Genomic DNA, 19,453 nt, shown 5'->3' on the forward strand with positions numbered 1-19,453 from the left:
GAATTTAATTAATATTATATACTCTAGTTATTCTGTTAAGATCGTGTTTTAAGACTGAAAATTAAATGCGACGCGCAGTTTGCAGAATTGGATATATAATACGTACATTCACACCGAATTATTTAAGCACAAAGATCCAGCTTGATCATTTAGGGCTTTTTTAGCTCTTATTTATTATGTATTCACATTACACGGTCTTAAAAGATACTTTGTTTAATATGAAACATATTTCTTTAATTATCAGCAATTTAATTGGGTGACATACTTGCCGCATCGAACGGGAAGACACGCGATTATTATAACACTCGCGTATCCTCGTTTGTGTAAGAGCGTTGCATCAAATATTCGCATTGCACGCGTCAAGGAATTCGCGTGCGAAATAACGTACGGTTCATCGGAAAATCCCCGCGTATATGCACGTGCGTGTGCGGGTGTACACGAGTACCTCCGACGCCGCTAAATATAACAGTGCGCTTGTAACATAATTAATGCCGCGTCGAGCTGAGCAAACAGAAGCACGCGCCGTTTACGAATTGCTGCGTTTACCCTTTGACTGTCAATTAGCGAATACCGCGTTTGTTTCTTGTCATACATACGTGCGTATATACATGCAGCTCGTGTATTCCGGAAACGTGAGATCTCTGAGATATAATAATTTTATATGATTTACGTGTTAGCTGCAGATTTATATAATATATGATACATGCGTCATTTAGGAAAATCTTAAAGATATTTATATACATTTCTTTATATACGAAATGATAGAATTCTTTACAATAATTCTTTGAATTATGTGTCATATTCTAATGGTAAGATATACAGTCGAAGATAAAAGAATCGGCGATAAAAAAGTCAATATGTAAATGCAATTATGTAATGAGAAACTGTTACTTAATTAAAAAGTGATCAATTTATTAGACATTTGGATCAAAATTTTGAAACTTTTTAGTATCTAATAAATAACTTTAGTAATAAATAATCAATAAAATCAGCTTAAAAATTAGGATGAAAAATTATTTCTTTGTCTAATGTACAATGATATTTTACAATATCAATTAAACCAGTGCAAATAAAAATTCTTTAAAATTCTTTTTCAGAAATTCAGATTTTCTGCTTGTACAGGAATAGATTGTCAACGATTTATATACATATTCATTTTATATGACAAGTTTAGATCTGATAAGCGACTATATTAAAAATTCCGAAGCTTTCGATAGGATAATAACTCAAGTACACACATATCAGTATATATATATATATATTCTTATGATGGATTTGCTTTATCTGTGGAAACATTTCGTTTTCAATGCTTTCCGAAAGTATGTCTAACACAGGGGACAAATTTAGCTTATCATTCCACTATCGAGTTCACTTAATGCAACTCATCGTCTGTAGTCGCTATAAGCAATCCATGAACAAACGCGCTCTCAGTATTTCCTGAGAATACCGTTAAGCCCTTGATTTTACTTGGAATCTACGTTAACGTGCTTATAGACGCTCTCCGATACGGTATTTCGATGATTCATATAATTCGCGGCCGAACCGGTCCAGTCTGGACGCGGGACGCGGGGATTCAGAGGTACGGGACCCCCTGGCATCCGCCTAATGCCCGGCTCGTGTTATTCACTTCCCTCTCAAGCGGTTCAAATTCCTCTTTCCAGAGCAAGGAGAGCCGAGAGAGAGAGAGAGAGAGAGCCTTTTATCGGTGTGTGACGCGCGCCGTGCCGTGCCGTGCGACAGCGGCTGGCTGCAGCCAGCGGTCGGTCGGTGGCTAGAGTACTCGGTGAGTCATTCTTAGTGACTGGCTCGTTGTAATTCATTGCGACGATTGAACCCCTCACCTCCCGCGCGTACGCACTGAAGCGGCTTTCACACCTAAGAAGGCGTTGCTTGTAAAAGGGCGCAGCTTAAAATTGTAAAATTATCTTCTCAAAAAAGAAAAGGAAGATAAAACACGAGTAAAAAGGGGCATATGCATCTTTAAAGGAAATGTATTAAGTAAAAGGGATTACAGGTACATAATTATCTTATATTGTCGGTTCTTTTTACAAAAATAATAGTCTAAACAAATCATATCACTGAGTGTTTCTGTATAAAGTGAGTACTTATTTGATTGAAACTCGAGGCAAAATGTATCTGTGTATTAAGTATTTCTTGAATGGAGAATTTAATTTTTTAATGAAAATAAATATAATTCGAAACGAAATAAGGTAAAATTGTAGAATGTATTATATTTTTGCTTAAAGAATGAATTGTAAAATCTTTTTTGAAACTTGTTTACAAAATTGAAAAATTTTGAATATTAAATCAATATAAACAAGATTGAAAGAAGATATTGTATTATTCAATCATTAAAATCCAATATATTAATATTATTTTGATATCTAATTTAAAAGTCAAGAGAGAGCAGCAAAGTTGATTCAATTCCAATAAATGACCCATGAATCATAACTATGATTCGTAGTATTTATAATTCGTGTAAATTATAATTTCTAGCTTAATTATAATTTCTTTATTTGGTGAATCATTCAATTTCAAAAATTTATTATGTGCAATCAATCAATTATTTAATAGAAAATAGTAAAATTTCACGATTACGTATTAAATATTATAAAGTTAATAAACGTATGGCTACATATTTTTTTTAATAGTTTATGTTGCATTTTAATATTATATACGCTGCTAAGATTTAATTATTAGTAAAAATTTATCAGCGACAGATTATTTTGCAGATATCGTTGAGAACTGTCGATATCCTGTTATTCATGTATATTGATCCATATATTAATAAATACGTTTTAATACTTGCTTTTAATCAGATCGACGTACAACTATGTTTTATTATAAAAGTATTATGCAATTATCGTTCAGTTTAATTTTAGCCTCTATATTATACGGGATCATTCAAACGTCTTTTCGTATTTATTTTATTTCGTTTAAAAACGAGATTCATTTTATATTAATATACGGTAGAGAGATAAATCTCTAAGTTACAAATTTTGCAGAAAAATACTATATAATATAAATTAATAATCGTACAAAAGATACAATCACATGCTCTTACAAAAGTATTTAGAGTGTTTTCAAAACTTTTAGAGTGACTTTTCTCACTCTTAATGATTGAAAATGAATCACTCATTTTCAAGACTATCTCAATTTTCCCTCTTTAGAGTCAGATTCTACTCCAAAGAATGTAGAGAGTATGATGATACACATACATAATAATAATAAGATCTTTCTCTCTCTTTTACGTATTTATTAACTTTAGTTCACTTTATATGATTCTTGAGGAATCTCAAACAAGAGAATAGTCTTTCGACCATTGCGATAACGCAAGTTACCATGCGACAAAACAATGCACACGTTTTCCATAACGTTCCGTTGAATTTCCCATCGCGTACAGATAATCGCACCGGGCAACGCGGGCGCGGCGGCGATGCAATTACCACACCTCTAATTCCCAAGCAGAGTCACACTCGTGATTGTCAATAACGTGGTTATTCGACACGATTATCCGGCAACATAGGACGACAGATAGGAATGCGCTCGACGGACGCTTATCGTGATCCGACACCCGCTCCGCCTTCCAACCATTGTGGACGCCGGCTTAACGAGCCGCTCTGGCATCTCGGCATTTCGATCCCGTAGTCGTCCATCCGAGAGTTGGCACACTCGCTCCGTTCCCATCCTCGACCGCCTCTCGCTGCCAGTATCTACCTGTTGTTCGAGCAGCGAAGGCTGCTCGGTGTCTGTCTACCTGGCGGCTGAGACCCACTCGCGATTACATCGCACGTCTTTCCTTTCCTTTTTTTTTTTATTCACACAGTGCATTTATTTGATCGATGGAACGCACTCCGACTACTGATCGACTGATGAACGAAAGCAGTGACTTTCTTCTTATCTCCCTTATCGCCTGTGTCATGTAACGTGTGCATAAGGATTCAAAACATTCATCCATCGCCCGCCGCGAGTGATTTAAGTAGCTTTATTACTCCAATAGATAGCGGTTCAAATATATTTGAGATATATATCGATTCTGCCATTAATTCGTTTGCTCAATATAATCTGCTATTGTTGGATTTATTTGCGTTACAAGAGTGATCGAAATCGATTTAATGCTCCTTGTTTCGCAAAATGTGATATCGGCGTTACTCATAATGTCACGTGAACGTGACGGTACAATCGTTACGGAGAAACAGATTTTCTCGAAGAGCGACCGCTTTGTGTGTTCCGGTTCAGGCGTGTCGCACGGCAATTAACGGAAGTTTATGCGAATGGGACGATTGATGATCGTTTCGAACGATTCGTTACGAGTGATTGACATAGAAACGATCGGATTGAAACAAGGCGGTGCGTGACGTACCGGGTGGTGGAGCGATAAGGTCATCAACGCGACGTGGTTCGAGGGTGAAAGTGAAACACAGTAAGTTATTGTCGTTCACATCAAGATGCCTGTCTTTCATCATATGAAAAGCATTAGAAAGATGATGACCTTTTTCTTCCATTCCGAGGTTTAAAATTAGATACTTAGAGAATTGAATATTTGTAGTTTACCTGTGTAGACAGATATCTATTATTTTCTATTCATTCATTTGAATTCATATTATTTCTCTTAGATATTTGTTTCCATTAGGCAAACCAATTCTTCTCCGAGGACAGTTTCAAGGACAAAAACACCGATTTTGTAAAATCGGCCGTACTTATGTAATCGTCATTATTACTGCACACAGAAAAATGTATACTGCACGCGAATAATAATTACTTGTTTCAAAGTTCGTACATCCACAAATCTGTCATAAGTTCATTATAAGCATTAAAATTCAAAATATATTCTGAATCTTAGTAAATTTAATACTTTATTCAAGATTATTAAATTAAGACAAATTTAATTTGCTTAGTATATAAAATCACTTCTAGAAGATTAATTTACAATATTCTTTAAAAGAAAATAAATTCTTGTTTTGAGTACATATATTAATAAGTTTTTCTAAGATTTGTAATAAATATATTTTAAGGTTATTATCAAGAAAATATTCTAAATCAAGAAAATAATTTAAATAAGTTATCTTTATTAAAGATAACCTTTACTTAAAAGAAAAAAAATTAATTGATCGATAATTACTTTTTGTAGCAATAGAATGAATTTTCTGTGATGTGTGTGCTCATTAAATTTTTTCTACGTTCCGAAAGACAAATATTATAAATTTCGTTGTAAATTTTTGAAAAAAATACATGATGTTTTCTAGTGTCATATCATTTGCCAAAATATTTATCAATTTATAGTTTTTACTTCACGATATTTCTCAAATTTGCTGAGTAATCTAACGTTTTCTTTGCGTGACTTTAGTTCACATTTAGGATACAGTAGACAGAGTGCGTCTCAGACATTTCCACTTTGTTAGAAAAGTTTATTCAGGTGCTGAATATAAAATATTTGGAATATCTTCCATTAGTTTTTACAACTGCAACTTGACGTCGTAGAGGTTTGTTAGAAAACACTTATCGGAGATAGACGCTCGATACACCTGACAGGAGATAATCGATCATGGGCGACCGTGTAAATATTTGAGTCTGAGGCTTTGTAAATCTCTCCAAGCTTACAGATTTCATAAAAATGATTTTAACAATTCTATCTCATCACTTGTTTTGTCAAAGAAAACAGTAGAATGTTTGTTAGAAAATACTGCGATAAATAACTTAACATTCTCATTAAATAACAGTATTATTATACAGGGTGTTCCGAAATTTTTTGCCAAGTTCTTGTATGGACAGAACGGACTAAATTGAGTTGAGTAACAAGATTAATTACTAAATTATTAGTTACTAAAAATTCTGAAAAAATTCTTAGAGTTCTATCAGAAGAAAATTAACAATTTTTGTCTATTGCAGTTTTTCTGTGATAGTATTTGAGAAAAAATTATTGAAGACTAATTTTCGGCAATTTTTAGTACTTAATATTTTGTTAACTATTGCCAAAATTGCAAAATAGTAGAGGATTTTTCGACTCACAATCAATTTAGTTTGGTCTATCTACACAAGAGCGCTTGATAACAAATTTCGATATCCTGTGTACTCATTAGTATGATAAACATTACATGTTTATTAATGATCTATTAATTTAAATTTCATATATAACTGATTTTTGTTATTTAAATCTACAATGTTAGGCAATGCTGAATCTATAGAAATTACTGGTTAATATAACTACATAATAAGTAATTATTACGACATACATAAATTCTGAAATGAAATATTCATAAACAAATATATAACTTTAACTTAATGAGTACATTAGGAATGAAGATATTTTTGTTTCTTTTTAGTTTCTTTTTAGATTAGCAAAGCTAGTTAATGTTTCAAAAATATTGGAATGTTGATAAAAAGTGCAAGAGACGTATTCTATTTGTATCTACTTCTAATAATAATTGATGAAGATATTACAACGTCGTAGTGCATGAAGATGAAGGATTGTGATTTAATTTTTCAATTGAAGGGGCAGATATTACTCGGAATTATCGATTTAATTGAATCTCCCGATATTTATCTGAAAGTGTAGAGTTTGCGCGAGTTTTGATTCGTGTTATCTCAGATCAAATATTAGCAGGGCAGCACTATTTGCTCTGTCTCATTTGCTGTTCCTTATTATCTCATTGTATCGCGATGTTGCAAGATTTACACCATCAAGTGAGAATCGTATTGTTACGACTTCGAACTAAAGGCCGGAACAATGAGTATATCCGAATATAAGACTATTATTTTCCCAAAGATTTGGATTCGAGATACAATGTTTCATCGAAAAATATTTATTCCGATTACTGCTTCGATATATTTCTTTTAGACATAAATTTATTTAAATTTTTTTTACTTATCGATATTATATAATATATTTAATTCTTTTTATTTTACTATATTATATATTAAATCGGCTCTTTCTGAATTTATTGGTGATTTCGTATAATCGATAAATTCTATGTCTTGTGAAATTGTAACTTGACGACATGATTCATCATTATCTACGTGACATGTATCTTGACCAGTATTATTTTTGATAGCTCTTTCGTTATCTTCATATGTATGTTTTTATTTTCGACAGGGTCGCTTCCGAATGCATCATGGAATGTGTATTTGGAGAGTTAGTACATTTCCGTGTATATCTCTGAGAACAGATAACAGCCACAAAAGGAAGGCACTCTGGAATTCCGAGGTGCAGCGGCCGCGACACACGCGGTCCTTGCACTTGTCGTCGCGGCTACGTGAGGCGCATAAAACGTTGCGACTCTTCTCCCGATTTCCTTTCTAGCTGCACGTTGCTCTTGCGGCGTGATTTTCCGACAGAACCGCACGTTACCGCGCGTGATCGGTTTCCAGAATAACACTCTTGCCGAGAGTTCGCGGGGCACGATGCAATTACAGGTTTGCCTTCTTTCTCATGCTTTCCCGAACTTTGGATATCAGCCAGTTAACGGTAGCCATCGTCCTTTGCCTCCAGCGAGGAGTGTGTTTCTCAATCTTTTTAAATACTTGGAAAGAGGGAAGAAATATTCAATAATATGAATAATTGAAATATTATTGCTGAAAATGTCATTAAGTATAATTATTATTTGAGATTGAGATAGAGATATTAGCAGATATGTATTTAAAAAGTTGCAAGGAAAGATTGCAGGAAAGTAAAAGCCATGACAATAAGATGTTTTGTTTTGACAGAAAATTTTCCTATTTAATTATTTATTTTTGTATCGCACAGTTATGATTTGACTGAATCTCTTTTACGTCACGGTTGGCATAAAATAGTTAAATCTTCTTTCAACATAGTTAAATATTCCCTCAAGGAAACAGGAAATCGTTAGAGTTAATTGACCGAAGATGCCGTCACTGCAATTGACCCTAATTTGCTGCGAAACGTTAGTTGAGTATTGCTACGTAAAGGAATTATCGACTCATCGCGAGTTGTCGTCTCTCACAGAAATGTCCTCTGTCTCTCACCCGCGATGCAGATATTTATATGGCGAGTCCGTTGTAGCCTTTCGTCGAACATAAATGCAAGTGCATATCCACGCCTATGCGGAATCATGATTCATAGGAACGTGTTGGCATCCAGGCGAGCCCTCGGTGCCGATAGCACTTTAAAATTTTCTCACCAACCGCTACTTTTCATCACAAAACACCATTTCTTTCCCTGCGCTTTTAAAGCTTGTCTTTGTCTCTCTTTGTCTTCTTTTTTTCTTTTTTTTCCCTCTTATGTATTCTTCTCCTTTTTTATTTTTTTTTCTGTAATTATTCATAAAAAGCACTGAATTTACAGTCTCGAAAAATATCGCATATAAAAATTGACGTTTTTAAATATATGTAGAATAATAATTTTAACATTATTAAATTGCTAAGATAAATTACATTAACGGCTTCAGAAACAATATACATTATTTTTAGATAGAATCGGTGTAGGAATTTAATATACAAGCGATAAAAAATTATTATTAAGAGGAGACGTTCTCTATTAGCAAGAATGACAGTTTTTACATCAATATATAAACGTAAATTATATAATAATATGCATAATATATATATATATACGTATTGATATATTAATTATATTATATCAATTACGCATAACAATCAGGGATAGGAATTGTTACTTTTATTGTTATTTTTTATAATAATGATTGAATGACGTTTGCAATTTTTATGATGGTAATGATAACTAATTAAAAACGAAACTTGGAAAAATCACTTTTGAAAGTAACTTCTCATTGTTGACTTGTTACTTTTGTTCGTTACAAATAATGAATTATTTTTTTTAATAGACAACATATAATGGTGACAAATTACTTTTTAAAAATTTTTGAAAAATAACTCCATTAGCTTTTCTTAATTTTAGTTTTTAATTAAATATCATCATCATTATAAAAAGTTACGTCAGTACTTAAATCGTTATTATAAAAAGTAACGATAAAAATAACGACGTTACTGACTTTCAACCACACAATATATTTTATTATTAGATCAACGTAACAATTTATTTATTGTGTTATACATAAAGAAAATAATTACAGCATTAAAAAAAAATCATTTAAAAATTGTTAAAAAAATGTCATTAAATCCGAAAGAAGTAATTATTATGTTCAAATTATATATTTTTAATGTTTGTTTTATAAATGGCGTTCAAATTTATTTTCCTTAAAATTTTTAATATACTCATTTATAAGATATTATGACTTGACATTACCGAGATACTGTGTCTGTTGATTTTTATCGTTTTTGTTGATTTCTGTCGATTTTGTCAAAAAAATACGAATACAACTGCACGCTGCGATACATTTATTAGGAATAAGAGCTGGCACGTTCGAATCTCTCTCGGTTTGGATCGAGAGCGCATAGATGTACTAACTTAAAGATCAAAAGTGTTCGCTCGTAAACCCTTAAGCCTCTTCACACTTCCGGAAGGACGTAAATAAAATGCTGTTATTTTTTCCGTGAAAAATTCGTTTTATGTCATTCGTATTTATGCTACGTTAAATGTATCACGCGCGTGTTCGTTGGTAAGCCGAACTGAGCAGTTCTCCTGTTTTCAAAACAATATGGAGGATATTTCGTAAGAGTCTCAAATTTCAGTAGCACGTTCTGTGTCAATAAATTCATCTGTAAAAATTTAATTACATACCAGACGTCCCTCTTGTCACATTGAAAATTTTTTAGTCACTAAGATATGAATAAATATAAGTAGGATTTGAATAAATATAATTTAATATAAATAAATATAGTATAAAGAAATGTCTTCTTTTTATATAAAATTACTATTATTAATAACGTTTTGGATTATAGTGGACCGACTGGACCGACCTTGGTCTTAGATTAATGATGTAACATACAGCTCTCCTATTGATGGACGTTACATACTCTACCAATAATAGAGCATACAACGTCATTAATTCAACCCAGATCGGTTCAAACTCACTGCAGTTGAAAACGTTGCAGTTTTAAAACGCAATATAACCGAGTTTGAGTGGTAGAGATTTAGACGAGATGACTGGATCACACGGACGAAAGTCTGCAGTGGTCTATCCTATTATTAGAGAAGTTTCAGCCAAGTGCATCAGGGAGGCAAGTCGAGAGACAGCTATCGCAATATTATCTCGATATTATTACGACGGTAAATCCGGAGGGAAAGACATGGCAAATTAAGGGCTTAGGATTGGTCCGACTGGATATAAAACTCGTAGTGGCAACTCACTATGGGTGACCATAGAGAAATCTTAAGCGGCGGGTGCAGCGCGCATAAATGCATGGTCACGCTCACCGGTACCAGTACGTTGATTTCGCGTCTACAGCCACGGAAATTGGAAACCACCGTCCCGCTCGTTTGTTTTGCCGTGTACAATCGACGACTTCTACAAGTTGCACATACGTGTGCACGAGAGAGTGAAATCGCGAGTTGTAACCGCGGCTGCGATAGTTGGTCAAGCGATTTGTGTATACAGCGTTTCGGATTTGTTTCTTTTTTTTTAAATACGCCAATAAGTATTAGCGCTATTTACGTGATTCTATCTTTTTCATTTAATAGACAACGAAGATAGAATGACGATGCGAAGTCTGGAAAGTAACGCTAATAGCGTCTCCCCGAACGCACTAATACTCTTTTATAGATATTCACGATACGAAGAAGAAGGGAAGCAATCAGTTTTTAACTACTGCAGATTGAAGATTAAAGCATAGATTTAAAAACCTACCATTTGATACTCTCGTAACACTGCAACCCGCCGATAGTGCCATTTTAGCTTCGTTAATCATTTTAATTTTTTTTTTCTTTTTTGTATTAAATATACAGTACTGAAAATATGTGAATATAAGATATATACAATACAAATAATTCTAAAAAATCATACAAGTAATATCAAAATAACTTTTTTTCATTAACGGAAAACAAGGATAGAAAATTACCAAATTCGTACTTGGCTTCGACAGTTCTAACAAATACTGTCGGTTTTAATGTTAAATAATAATCCATAACTTTGGGACTTAAGCAGTCTAATCTGATAGAAATGAGCCTCCGTTTTCTTTCTTTCTCTTTCTTTCTTTATGTTTGTCACAGAATTTGACTGTTAAAAAAATATAACTATGAACTTGGAATATTCTGTATATGTCAATACATCAGCATACGCGTGAGCATACGCATGTATGCATATTTATGTAATTATACGTGTTTTTCGCCTGTGTACGTGTAATCGGTGCAAGCTGTCCGCCAATCTTTTAGCATTGATCAACGGCGTAGCGAGTTAATTGGAGGAGATCGCATTAACGATAAACGCAGCCAATGGCAGCAGCGATATTTATTATCAATTTTTAATAATTTCTAAAATATCGCAGATATATGTCAATAGAAGCGTCCTGTTACTTCGTATAAATTTCTTGATTTGATCTACGAGTATATATGAGTACTAATTAATTTCTTACTGTTTTGTGTGCGTTTATATAAGGTGTCTTGTAAAACGTATATATATTTTAATGCACCGTAACTTGCACGTGATTTCCGATAATTTCACGACCATTTATTGTTTCGAAGAATTTTATATTAAATAATAATTTAATATTGAAAACAGAACGTTTCTAAAGAAAAATAAAAGATTTCTCAAATATTTGATATACATATGTATATATTAACAAGACATTAATTACTAAAAATTAAGCTGCAAGAGACAAAAATCATTAATTTTCTTCTCATAAAGTTCTGAGAATTTTTTCAGAATTTTTTAATACCGTATTAAAAAATTTAATATTTTCTCATGTTGATAAAAATAAGAAAATGTAGTACTAAAAAGTTGATAAAAAATTCTGAAAAAATTTTTAGAATTCTATGAGAAGAAAATAAATGATTTTTATCTTTTGCAGTTTTTCTGTAAAGTTGATAGTATTTGAGTAAAAAATTATTCAAGATCAATATTTGGCAATTTTTAGTAATTAATATCTCGTTAACTATTGCGTAAACTGCAAAATGGTAGATGACTTTTCGACTCAGTTTGATTTACTCTACCTGTTCACGATGGGTGACGAAATAATGTTAAAATCACCCTGTATAATATGTTAAATATAATGAGTAAGTTGGGCAATTAGGAATCGGCGCTGTAAATTGTGCGCTTAAATGACTAAAATCGTTATAGTCTAATGATATATTACTATAATTCGATAATGTACTTTTCGGCTAAATCCTTCTTCAGCGAATATTTTAAGAGTTGCGTTTCATTGACTGATGTGTGCGCAGATTCTGTTGGCTAATCTCCCAAATATATGGAAGATTAATCAATATAATCTACGCACACATCAGTCAATGAAACGTTGCTTTTGAAATATTCGCTAAAAAAGATTAGAATTTAATTGAATGTATGTTATTGAATTGTAAAAATATATTAGACTATAACGATTTTAATCATTTAAACGCACTTACAGCGCCGATTCCTAATTGTCCAACTTACTCATTATTTAATTATTATTGTCATAAGGAATTTTACTTTTATAATTATATATAATGTTTTTCTTCCGGATGAAGATTTAATATATAAACTCGAAAATTATTTAACATATATTTTTTATAAATATTTATTGATCTATAAATTTTTGTAGATCAAAAAATAAAAGCAATATTATTTAAAAATAATTGTTTAAAAATAATTTTGTGACCCTGTCAAAAATTCCGGTTTCAAAAATTGCACACACAGCCGAAAAACAAAAAACAAGTAGATATGTTTAAAGATATTCGTCATTATGTGTGCAATCAAGTGATATACACATGTTGAGACGCGCAAAATAATTTCTCCGATGTATTATATGTGACGCAGAGTGAGAAAAATTAATTTTCATTACGTTGCTATGACAATGACGATTCGTGTGAGATCATTTATTAATTATCGCATTCGGTGAATTAAGTTAAGTGCCAGGAAGGCACGATAATTTCCAGGCGACATTCTCAGAATCTCTAATATTCTCCCCTCGGGAATGATTGATCATTACAAGAAAGAAAGTGTTGACAGTTAACATTTTCATGCGAATAAAGCCATTGTCTTTCTTGTGTGAATTGAAGGTTATTATTAATGTTAATAAGGATAGATTTTATCTTTGTATTTCTTCCACTGGCGTACTCTTTGTCAGAAGCATCTGTGTCGCCAATCGTTATAATATTACTGATTTACGACGCGACGAGCTCACGAGTGAACCATGAAAAAAATTCGCGACAAATTATGTAATGAAATATCAAATCGATTCGACGAAATATTAACGAAAATTAAATTTGAAATAAATTGTCGGATAAAATATCTTAAATAATTTAAAAAATTTGACAATATAATTATCGCCTTATCGTAGAAATTCATTTAAATCAGAAATATTACTAATTATTGTTGCAACTAATCTTTAAATTTTATTGACATTTCACAACGACTCTGATTAACAACCTTTTAATTTTTTATTTTTAGGCACCAGCACAGATTTGGTCCCGCAACTGTTGGGCATGTTTGACGAGCTGGCGCGTCGCAGTGATGGTTACGATGGCGATCGCGTGGTCCTACCATCGTCCTGCGGTATATCCGCTGTTCTGCAAAAGCGTCTGAGCATGGTACCGATTGCCCAACGAAGTTCCGTATTCGGTCAGCTCTGCACAAACGGAGATTTAGCCAGGCCTATGTACCAGGACATGCTGAAGACCAAGGAACAAGAAAGCGAGTACAACGAGATCGTTGCGGATACCAGCAATAATACCACGTTGGAGACGATCATTCCGGTAGTAACGCTAGAGCACGAAGGAAACGGGGAAACAATCGGGGAAACTACTGGGAAACCGATGTACGAAAGACGGGAGACCAACGGCCTTACTACCCCGCTTAGATACAATAAACGACGCAGAAACGGCGGTAGACCGCTCTCGGGAAGTTCGATCGCGTCCAGCACATCTTCCAGCAGTTGTAGCAATCAGGGCAACACTTCCGCTGCCAATCCTTATTTAGCATCCGTCGAATCTCTTGCCGATACCTGTGCCAGCTCCCAGGGTTCCGCGGACAGCGGAGTCGTGACGGTTTCGAAAGGTAGCTGTCGAATATTGAATGACGACAATGAACAAAGGAGGAACAGTGCTGAGGAGGATCCTTTATGCCATGGACCGCGCTACTGTGATCCACATCGAAATCCCGTCGAGAGGGTACTCCTTGAGATCGTGGACACAGAAGCGATATATGTCGAACATCTGCGTCAAGTTATTCAGGGTTATCTCATATTCTGGAGAGATAATCCGCCGTCGTTCTCACGTCGATTACGTCTCGGTGACCTGTTTAGTAATATTGAGGATATCTTCGAGTTTAATAGAGAATTTTTATGGGAGATAGATAAATGCGGCCTAGATCCTGTTTGCGTCGCAAATACGTTCATTAAACGTAATTCGGGATTTAAAGTATATACCGAGTACTGTACCAATTATCCGAGGACAGTCTCGGTGTTGACCGATTTAATGGGTCAGGAGGAAACCGCGTCCTCCTTCCGCGAACGGCAAAAGGCTCTAAGTCACCAGCTACCGCTCGGATCCTTCCTTTTGAAGCCCGTCCAAAGGATCCTTAAGTATCATCTGCTTCTGGAGAATTTATCAAAGGAGTACGGTGCCGATTGTGATTCGAGAGAGAATGAGGCTGAAGGTAGAAGTGCCATCGAGGCTGCACTTGCCGCAATGACTGGCATTGCAAAGCACATCAATGCTATGAAGAGGAGGCACGAGCACGCTGTACGTGTTCAAGAAATTCAGTCGCTTCTGTACGGTTGGCTAGGACCAGACCTAACTACAAGTGGCGAATTGGTTGCGGAAGGTCGATTCAGAATGCGAGGAGCCAAAGCTCCGAGACATGCCTTCCTTTTTGATCGAATGCTTTTGCTGACGAAGAAGAAGGAAGACGGCCTTCTTGTCTACAAAGCTCATATTATGGTACGATTTTCGTCATAATCTTTTGCTTCGTCTGTGCCTTAAAAAGTTTACTTTTAGTTATACATATTTATATCGTGCCTATTTTTACTTTTTATGGTAGATATTTTAAGATTTTATTAAAAATATTTTAACTTCTTGTGAATCATCTTTTTCATTTTTTTTATATACATAATTTTCTATTAATCTTATCTCTAAAAAATAAATACAACTGTAAATATGATTTTCTTTATTTGTTTCTAGTGTTCAAATTTAATGCTAATTGAAAGTATCCCAGGAGAGCCACTTAGCTTTCACGTAATACCTTTTGATAATCCTCGATTGCAGTATACATTACAAGTAAGTATCATTGAGATATCTTGTTGATTGAAAAGCAGATAAATGTATACGCAAGGATTGTATGTTATTCAATAATCATCCATTTGTTTGTTAGGCACGCAATTTAGAACAAAAGAGAGAATGGACCTTACAAATAAAGAGAGTGATATTAGAAAATTATAATGCAGTTATACCGTCGCATGCGAGACAATTAGTGTTACAATTAGGTCAAACGCAACAAGAAGGTACAAATAGCGATTTAATTTTGCAATCTATTTTTAATCACCACGCAAAATCGATCAAAGAGTAATGCATTTGACTTCAGATGACGCGTTGACGGATAAAGGATCAGCAAAGAAACACTCTGCCCCTCCGGAATATTTGGAAAAACGTAAGCAGGAAAGAGAGAGACGTAGATCCGAAACTAGTCTGAAGCAAAAGTTCATGAGGGGCGTTAGAAGATCTGATACTACAATGGAGGTAAGATCTAGTGAGATTTTTTTTGCTTTTTTCACTTTACTTTTGCTTAGCTTTCTCTTGTTTATTTATAATACGAAATTTTACAAATTTTTCTTATGTCATTAGGATTCACCTACATCGTCTTGTAAAAATGACAATGAAGACGTTAATGACTCCAGGGAGCCAACTTTTAATAGGTCTTCGGATGTACGTGCTTCGAAAGTTAGGGTAATAATTAACTTCAATACTTTTTAAAATATATAAATATAGACAAAAATAAAGAGTGCAATTTTTTAAGTTATAAAAATTATTATTTGCAATCATTAATCACCACAGAAATTATTGACCGTAGAAATCATTAAATTTGTTTTGGAAAATGCTGAAAATTTTTTCTTAAAGAATATAACAATTTGATATGCAAGAAGCAATGAAATGTATAATTTCAATAAACTTGTATTTAGGATCGATTTACCGGTTGGAGACGAAAATCCGAGCCAGGCTTCCAGTCGTATGTGTGTCTTAACCATTTGGACGAGGAGCAAAAGGAAGCTACTACTAGCGATGCTCAATCTTCTACGATCGAAGTTGCTGAAGAAGCAACTGAAATTTGTTCCAAGGAAGAGAATCAGACAACATCGAATTCTTCATCACCGGCCGAAGCCAAAGACAATAATGAACAACATGCTAAACCGGCGCAAACGGTGGAAGAAATCGTCAGTCACATTCTCATGCAGAATCAAGAGTTTCAGAAGCTACTGGAGAAACAGCAGACCAACAGCATTATTAACGTGCGACAGCAACGCTTCAATAAGCGTATCTCAGCGGACACATCGGATGAGAGTGATTCAGAGAACGCTAATTATGTCACCAGTTCGATCAGCCACAATAATAGCAATAATAAATTGGGACGCGCTCGAACGTTGCATCGGGAGCGACTAATCAGGACGAACAATGCGTGGAATTTATTATCTTCGGCACCGGCGCGGGAAAATCAACAGCCACTGCAACTCCTTTATGATAACTTAAAGACTACTCAAAAGTCGACAGAAACACTCGCGCATAACGGCAAAACAAATCAGTTATACGAGAGGCAGGCATTCAAGCGACAAAGCATCGTCACCGAGAGCAAGGTGATCAAGACAGCGCTACGTATTCGCGAGAATTCGACATCAACGGGCAATGAAGAAATCGTCATATCCCCGGCAAAGTGCATGTTAAATCATCGGGCAGTTGAACGAAAAGAGATAAATTCTATTGTAATGACAGAACGGATCGAAAAGGATGGCTCAGAACGATGTAATGACGAGAGAAGCGATGCAAATGATGCAGGAGATCCCGAGTCCAAGGGCTTTGGCAATTATGACAATCTGCAGCATGTCTGGGAAGGTCTACAGACAGTAAAGGGCGATGCTGATGGCAATGATAGTCCAACTCAGCCAGCCGTTTGGCTCACCAAGTTGTGCGAGGGTCTGCCTACCTCTCCACCTAAAAGCGGTTCGCTGCCACGTAGTTTCCAGATCAGTCCAAACTCCCAACCGACGAGCGTAACGAAGTCACGCTTCCTACAGCGGGACGGTAAGCCAATGAGCGAGCGGCCGTTCACGATTGCATCCGATAAGCCAGCAGAAATCAATCTAGAGGACATGGAGAGGTATGTATCTACGTGCCAACCGGAAGGTAGAATTGCCAAGTTCCCTATGCCCACCGTCTCGACAAGCTCCAGTACGTCAACTTTCTTTTGTTCACTAGAGGACACACGATTGACTGACGATACGTACTCCGATGTGCGGTCCATATCTGCCAGTGACAGTGCGAACATTCATCCCGATCACAAGATCTATCGGGCAAATGGTAATAGTAGTGGCAGTACGATTTTTCGAAGTGTCTTCAAGGCAGGCAGTCGTTTGCAGGGTCGTCTGAGAAATACCATGAGCACGGAGACACTCGAATGTAATGATGAGGTTGAACGGACACGCTACTTCCGCTCGTTGAGTTCCGGAGGCAAGTACCCGAAAAAGCGAACTAAGCAGACAAAGCAGCACACAAGAGAACCATCCTCGGATGTGGAAGAGCTGATGGGTTGCTCGAATGATCAACGAATTCCTCAACTTTACTACAAGCAAGGCAGTTCCAGTTTGGGTGCTAGAATTGCTCAATCGGATTATGCTGACCCAACAATTCTTTTCGCCGAGAGCAAACGTGCGCAGTCATCTTCCGTTGACATTAATCAATCTAAGAATACCGCTGAGTCTGAGAGGAGAGATTGCGAAGAGGAGACAGGTAGTAACAAGGACACAGAGCATCATGAAAGCGAGACAGATAGCTTTTACGAGAGAAGCTTTGAGACCATCGAGAATTATGCTGATGTAGACGAGGCGTTCCGGGATAGTGCAATATTCAGCGATGTCGACGAGGCATTCGTGATTCGGCAGTCGACACCGGCGACGACGGCGAAAATGACAACGATGGAAGCAGCGGCGATCGCAAAGACCAAGATTGCACCGCCAGTACCTGCCAAAAAGAAGCAAGAGATGTCATCAATAAAATATAAGCCGAACGTTGCGCAGAAGCCGGATTACTTGAAAATAAAGTCATTGTTGGCAAGGGGACATCCTGCTGGTAATTCGGAGACCAGAGTTTCCACAAGATTAGTAAATGTGATGGCACAACAATCTCTTGATAGTTCATCGAATAATTATGAAAGGAATATCGAGATGGATAGAGATGACGTTTCCGCAGGACAGAGTCAGGCTGGTTGGGTACGGAAGATAGTAGGTCAATTGCAAGGTCATGTCGAAACGTGATCTCTACTTGTAGATGGCCTATGGGATTAAGATTACGTGTCAAAAAGTCAATAAAAATCTCAAGTCATAATCGACGTAAGTCGTATGGATAAAAGTGAAGCAAATATTGTTGTCAAAAGTAGAGAAGTATATATGTTTTAAATAAATTTTTCGATCATCGACGTTATACGAAATCATGCGAGTGATGACCCTGGCTTACTTGGATCATTTTATAATAATATTAGTAAACAGATTTCTATTTTTGTATATATCGCAAAGAAATTATGTAGCGATTGGAAAATAAAAATAGAAATAGAAGTTTAAAATAGAAATAAAAAACACATATGCATGTAATTAAAGAAAAAAAAATATTATTTTGGTTAAAACATTAAAATTAAGGGAGAATAATTTATTTGATATGTATGTAATGTAATCGAGAATTATTTTTTTATGAAATATAAATAAAAGTAGTATTCTTTAATATTTTTACTTTGATATTCTGATACTTTTTGCAATGATAAATGAAAGTAAAATGTTTGCTTCGCTTTATTCATGTAATCATTACGCCATGATGTTGAAGAACTAATTGGAGTCCTATTTAATTAATGTTTTTCACATGTGCCTGAAATATAACACTAACATAACGTGATACCATTATTTCATAATAAATTCATATTTTAATGTAGTAGATGTAAAGAGCGCGTAAATAAGAAAGGCGCATTTACGTTCATGTTATCGTCATAGAAACGTAAAAAATTAATATTCATTTATAGACTGTTATATGTTAAGTATTGTTTGATATTACTTATGTTATCTATAGAATAAAAGGAACAGTTTTTAATTAAATGAAGCATTTATAAAGCCATTTAACGTTGTATTTGATTGAAAAAGTCATCAATTAAGAGTAGTTTGAAAGAATTTGAAAATGCAAGTTTTTGTATCATCT

General features: G+C 34.9%; 1 protein-coding gene across 2 annotated transcripts in view; it reads left to right on the top strand.

Moving 5' to 3' along the window:
* GEFmeso (Guanine nucleotide exchange factor in mesoderm) overlaps nucleotides 1-19,372 on the top strand; it is a 53,189-nt gene extending 33,817 nt beyond the window's left edge. The window contains exons 1-7 of one of the 2 annotated variants that reach the window (XM_011055123.2): nucleotides 2,580-4,423; nucleotides 13,461-14,950; nucleotides 15,191-15,286; nucleotides 15,381-15,510; nucleotides 15,591-15,745; nucleotides 15,851-15,952; nucleotides 16,186-19,372. In XM_011055123.2, the coding sequence (XP_011053425.1) occupies nucleotides 13,496-14,950; nucleotides 15,191-15,286; nucleotides 15,381-15,510; nucleotides 15,591-15,745; nucleotides 15,851-15,952; nucleotides 16,186-18,528 (4,281 nt within the window). In that variant the 5' untranslated portion in view covers nucleotides 2,580-4,423; nucleotides 13,461-13,495 and the 3' untranslated portion in view covers nucleotides 18,529-19,372. Of the gene's footprint in view, nucleotides 1-2,579; nucleotides 4,424-13,460; nucleotides 14,951-15,190; nucleotides 15,287-15,380; nucleotides 15,511-15,590; nucleotides 15,746-15,850; nucleotides 15,953-16,185 lie in introns of those variants that run through there. The other variant, XM_011055122.2, reaches the window with a different exon arrangement.
* The last annotated feature ends 81 nt before the right edge of the window (nucleotides 19,373-19,453 follow it).

The sequence above is a fragment of the Acromyrmex echinatior genome, chromosome 4 (assembly GCF_024713525.1).
Source record: "Acromyrmex echinatior isolate Ae372 chromosome 4, ASM2471352v2, whole genome shotgun sequence".
NCBI classification, from domain to species: Eukaryota; Metazoa; Arthropoda; class Insecta; order Hymenoptera; family Formicidae; genus Acromyrmex; species Acromyrmex echinatior.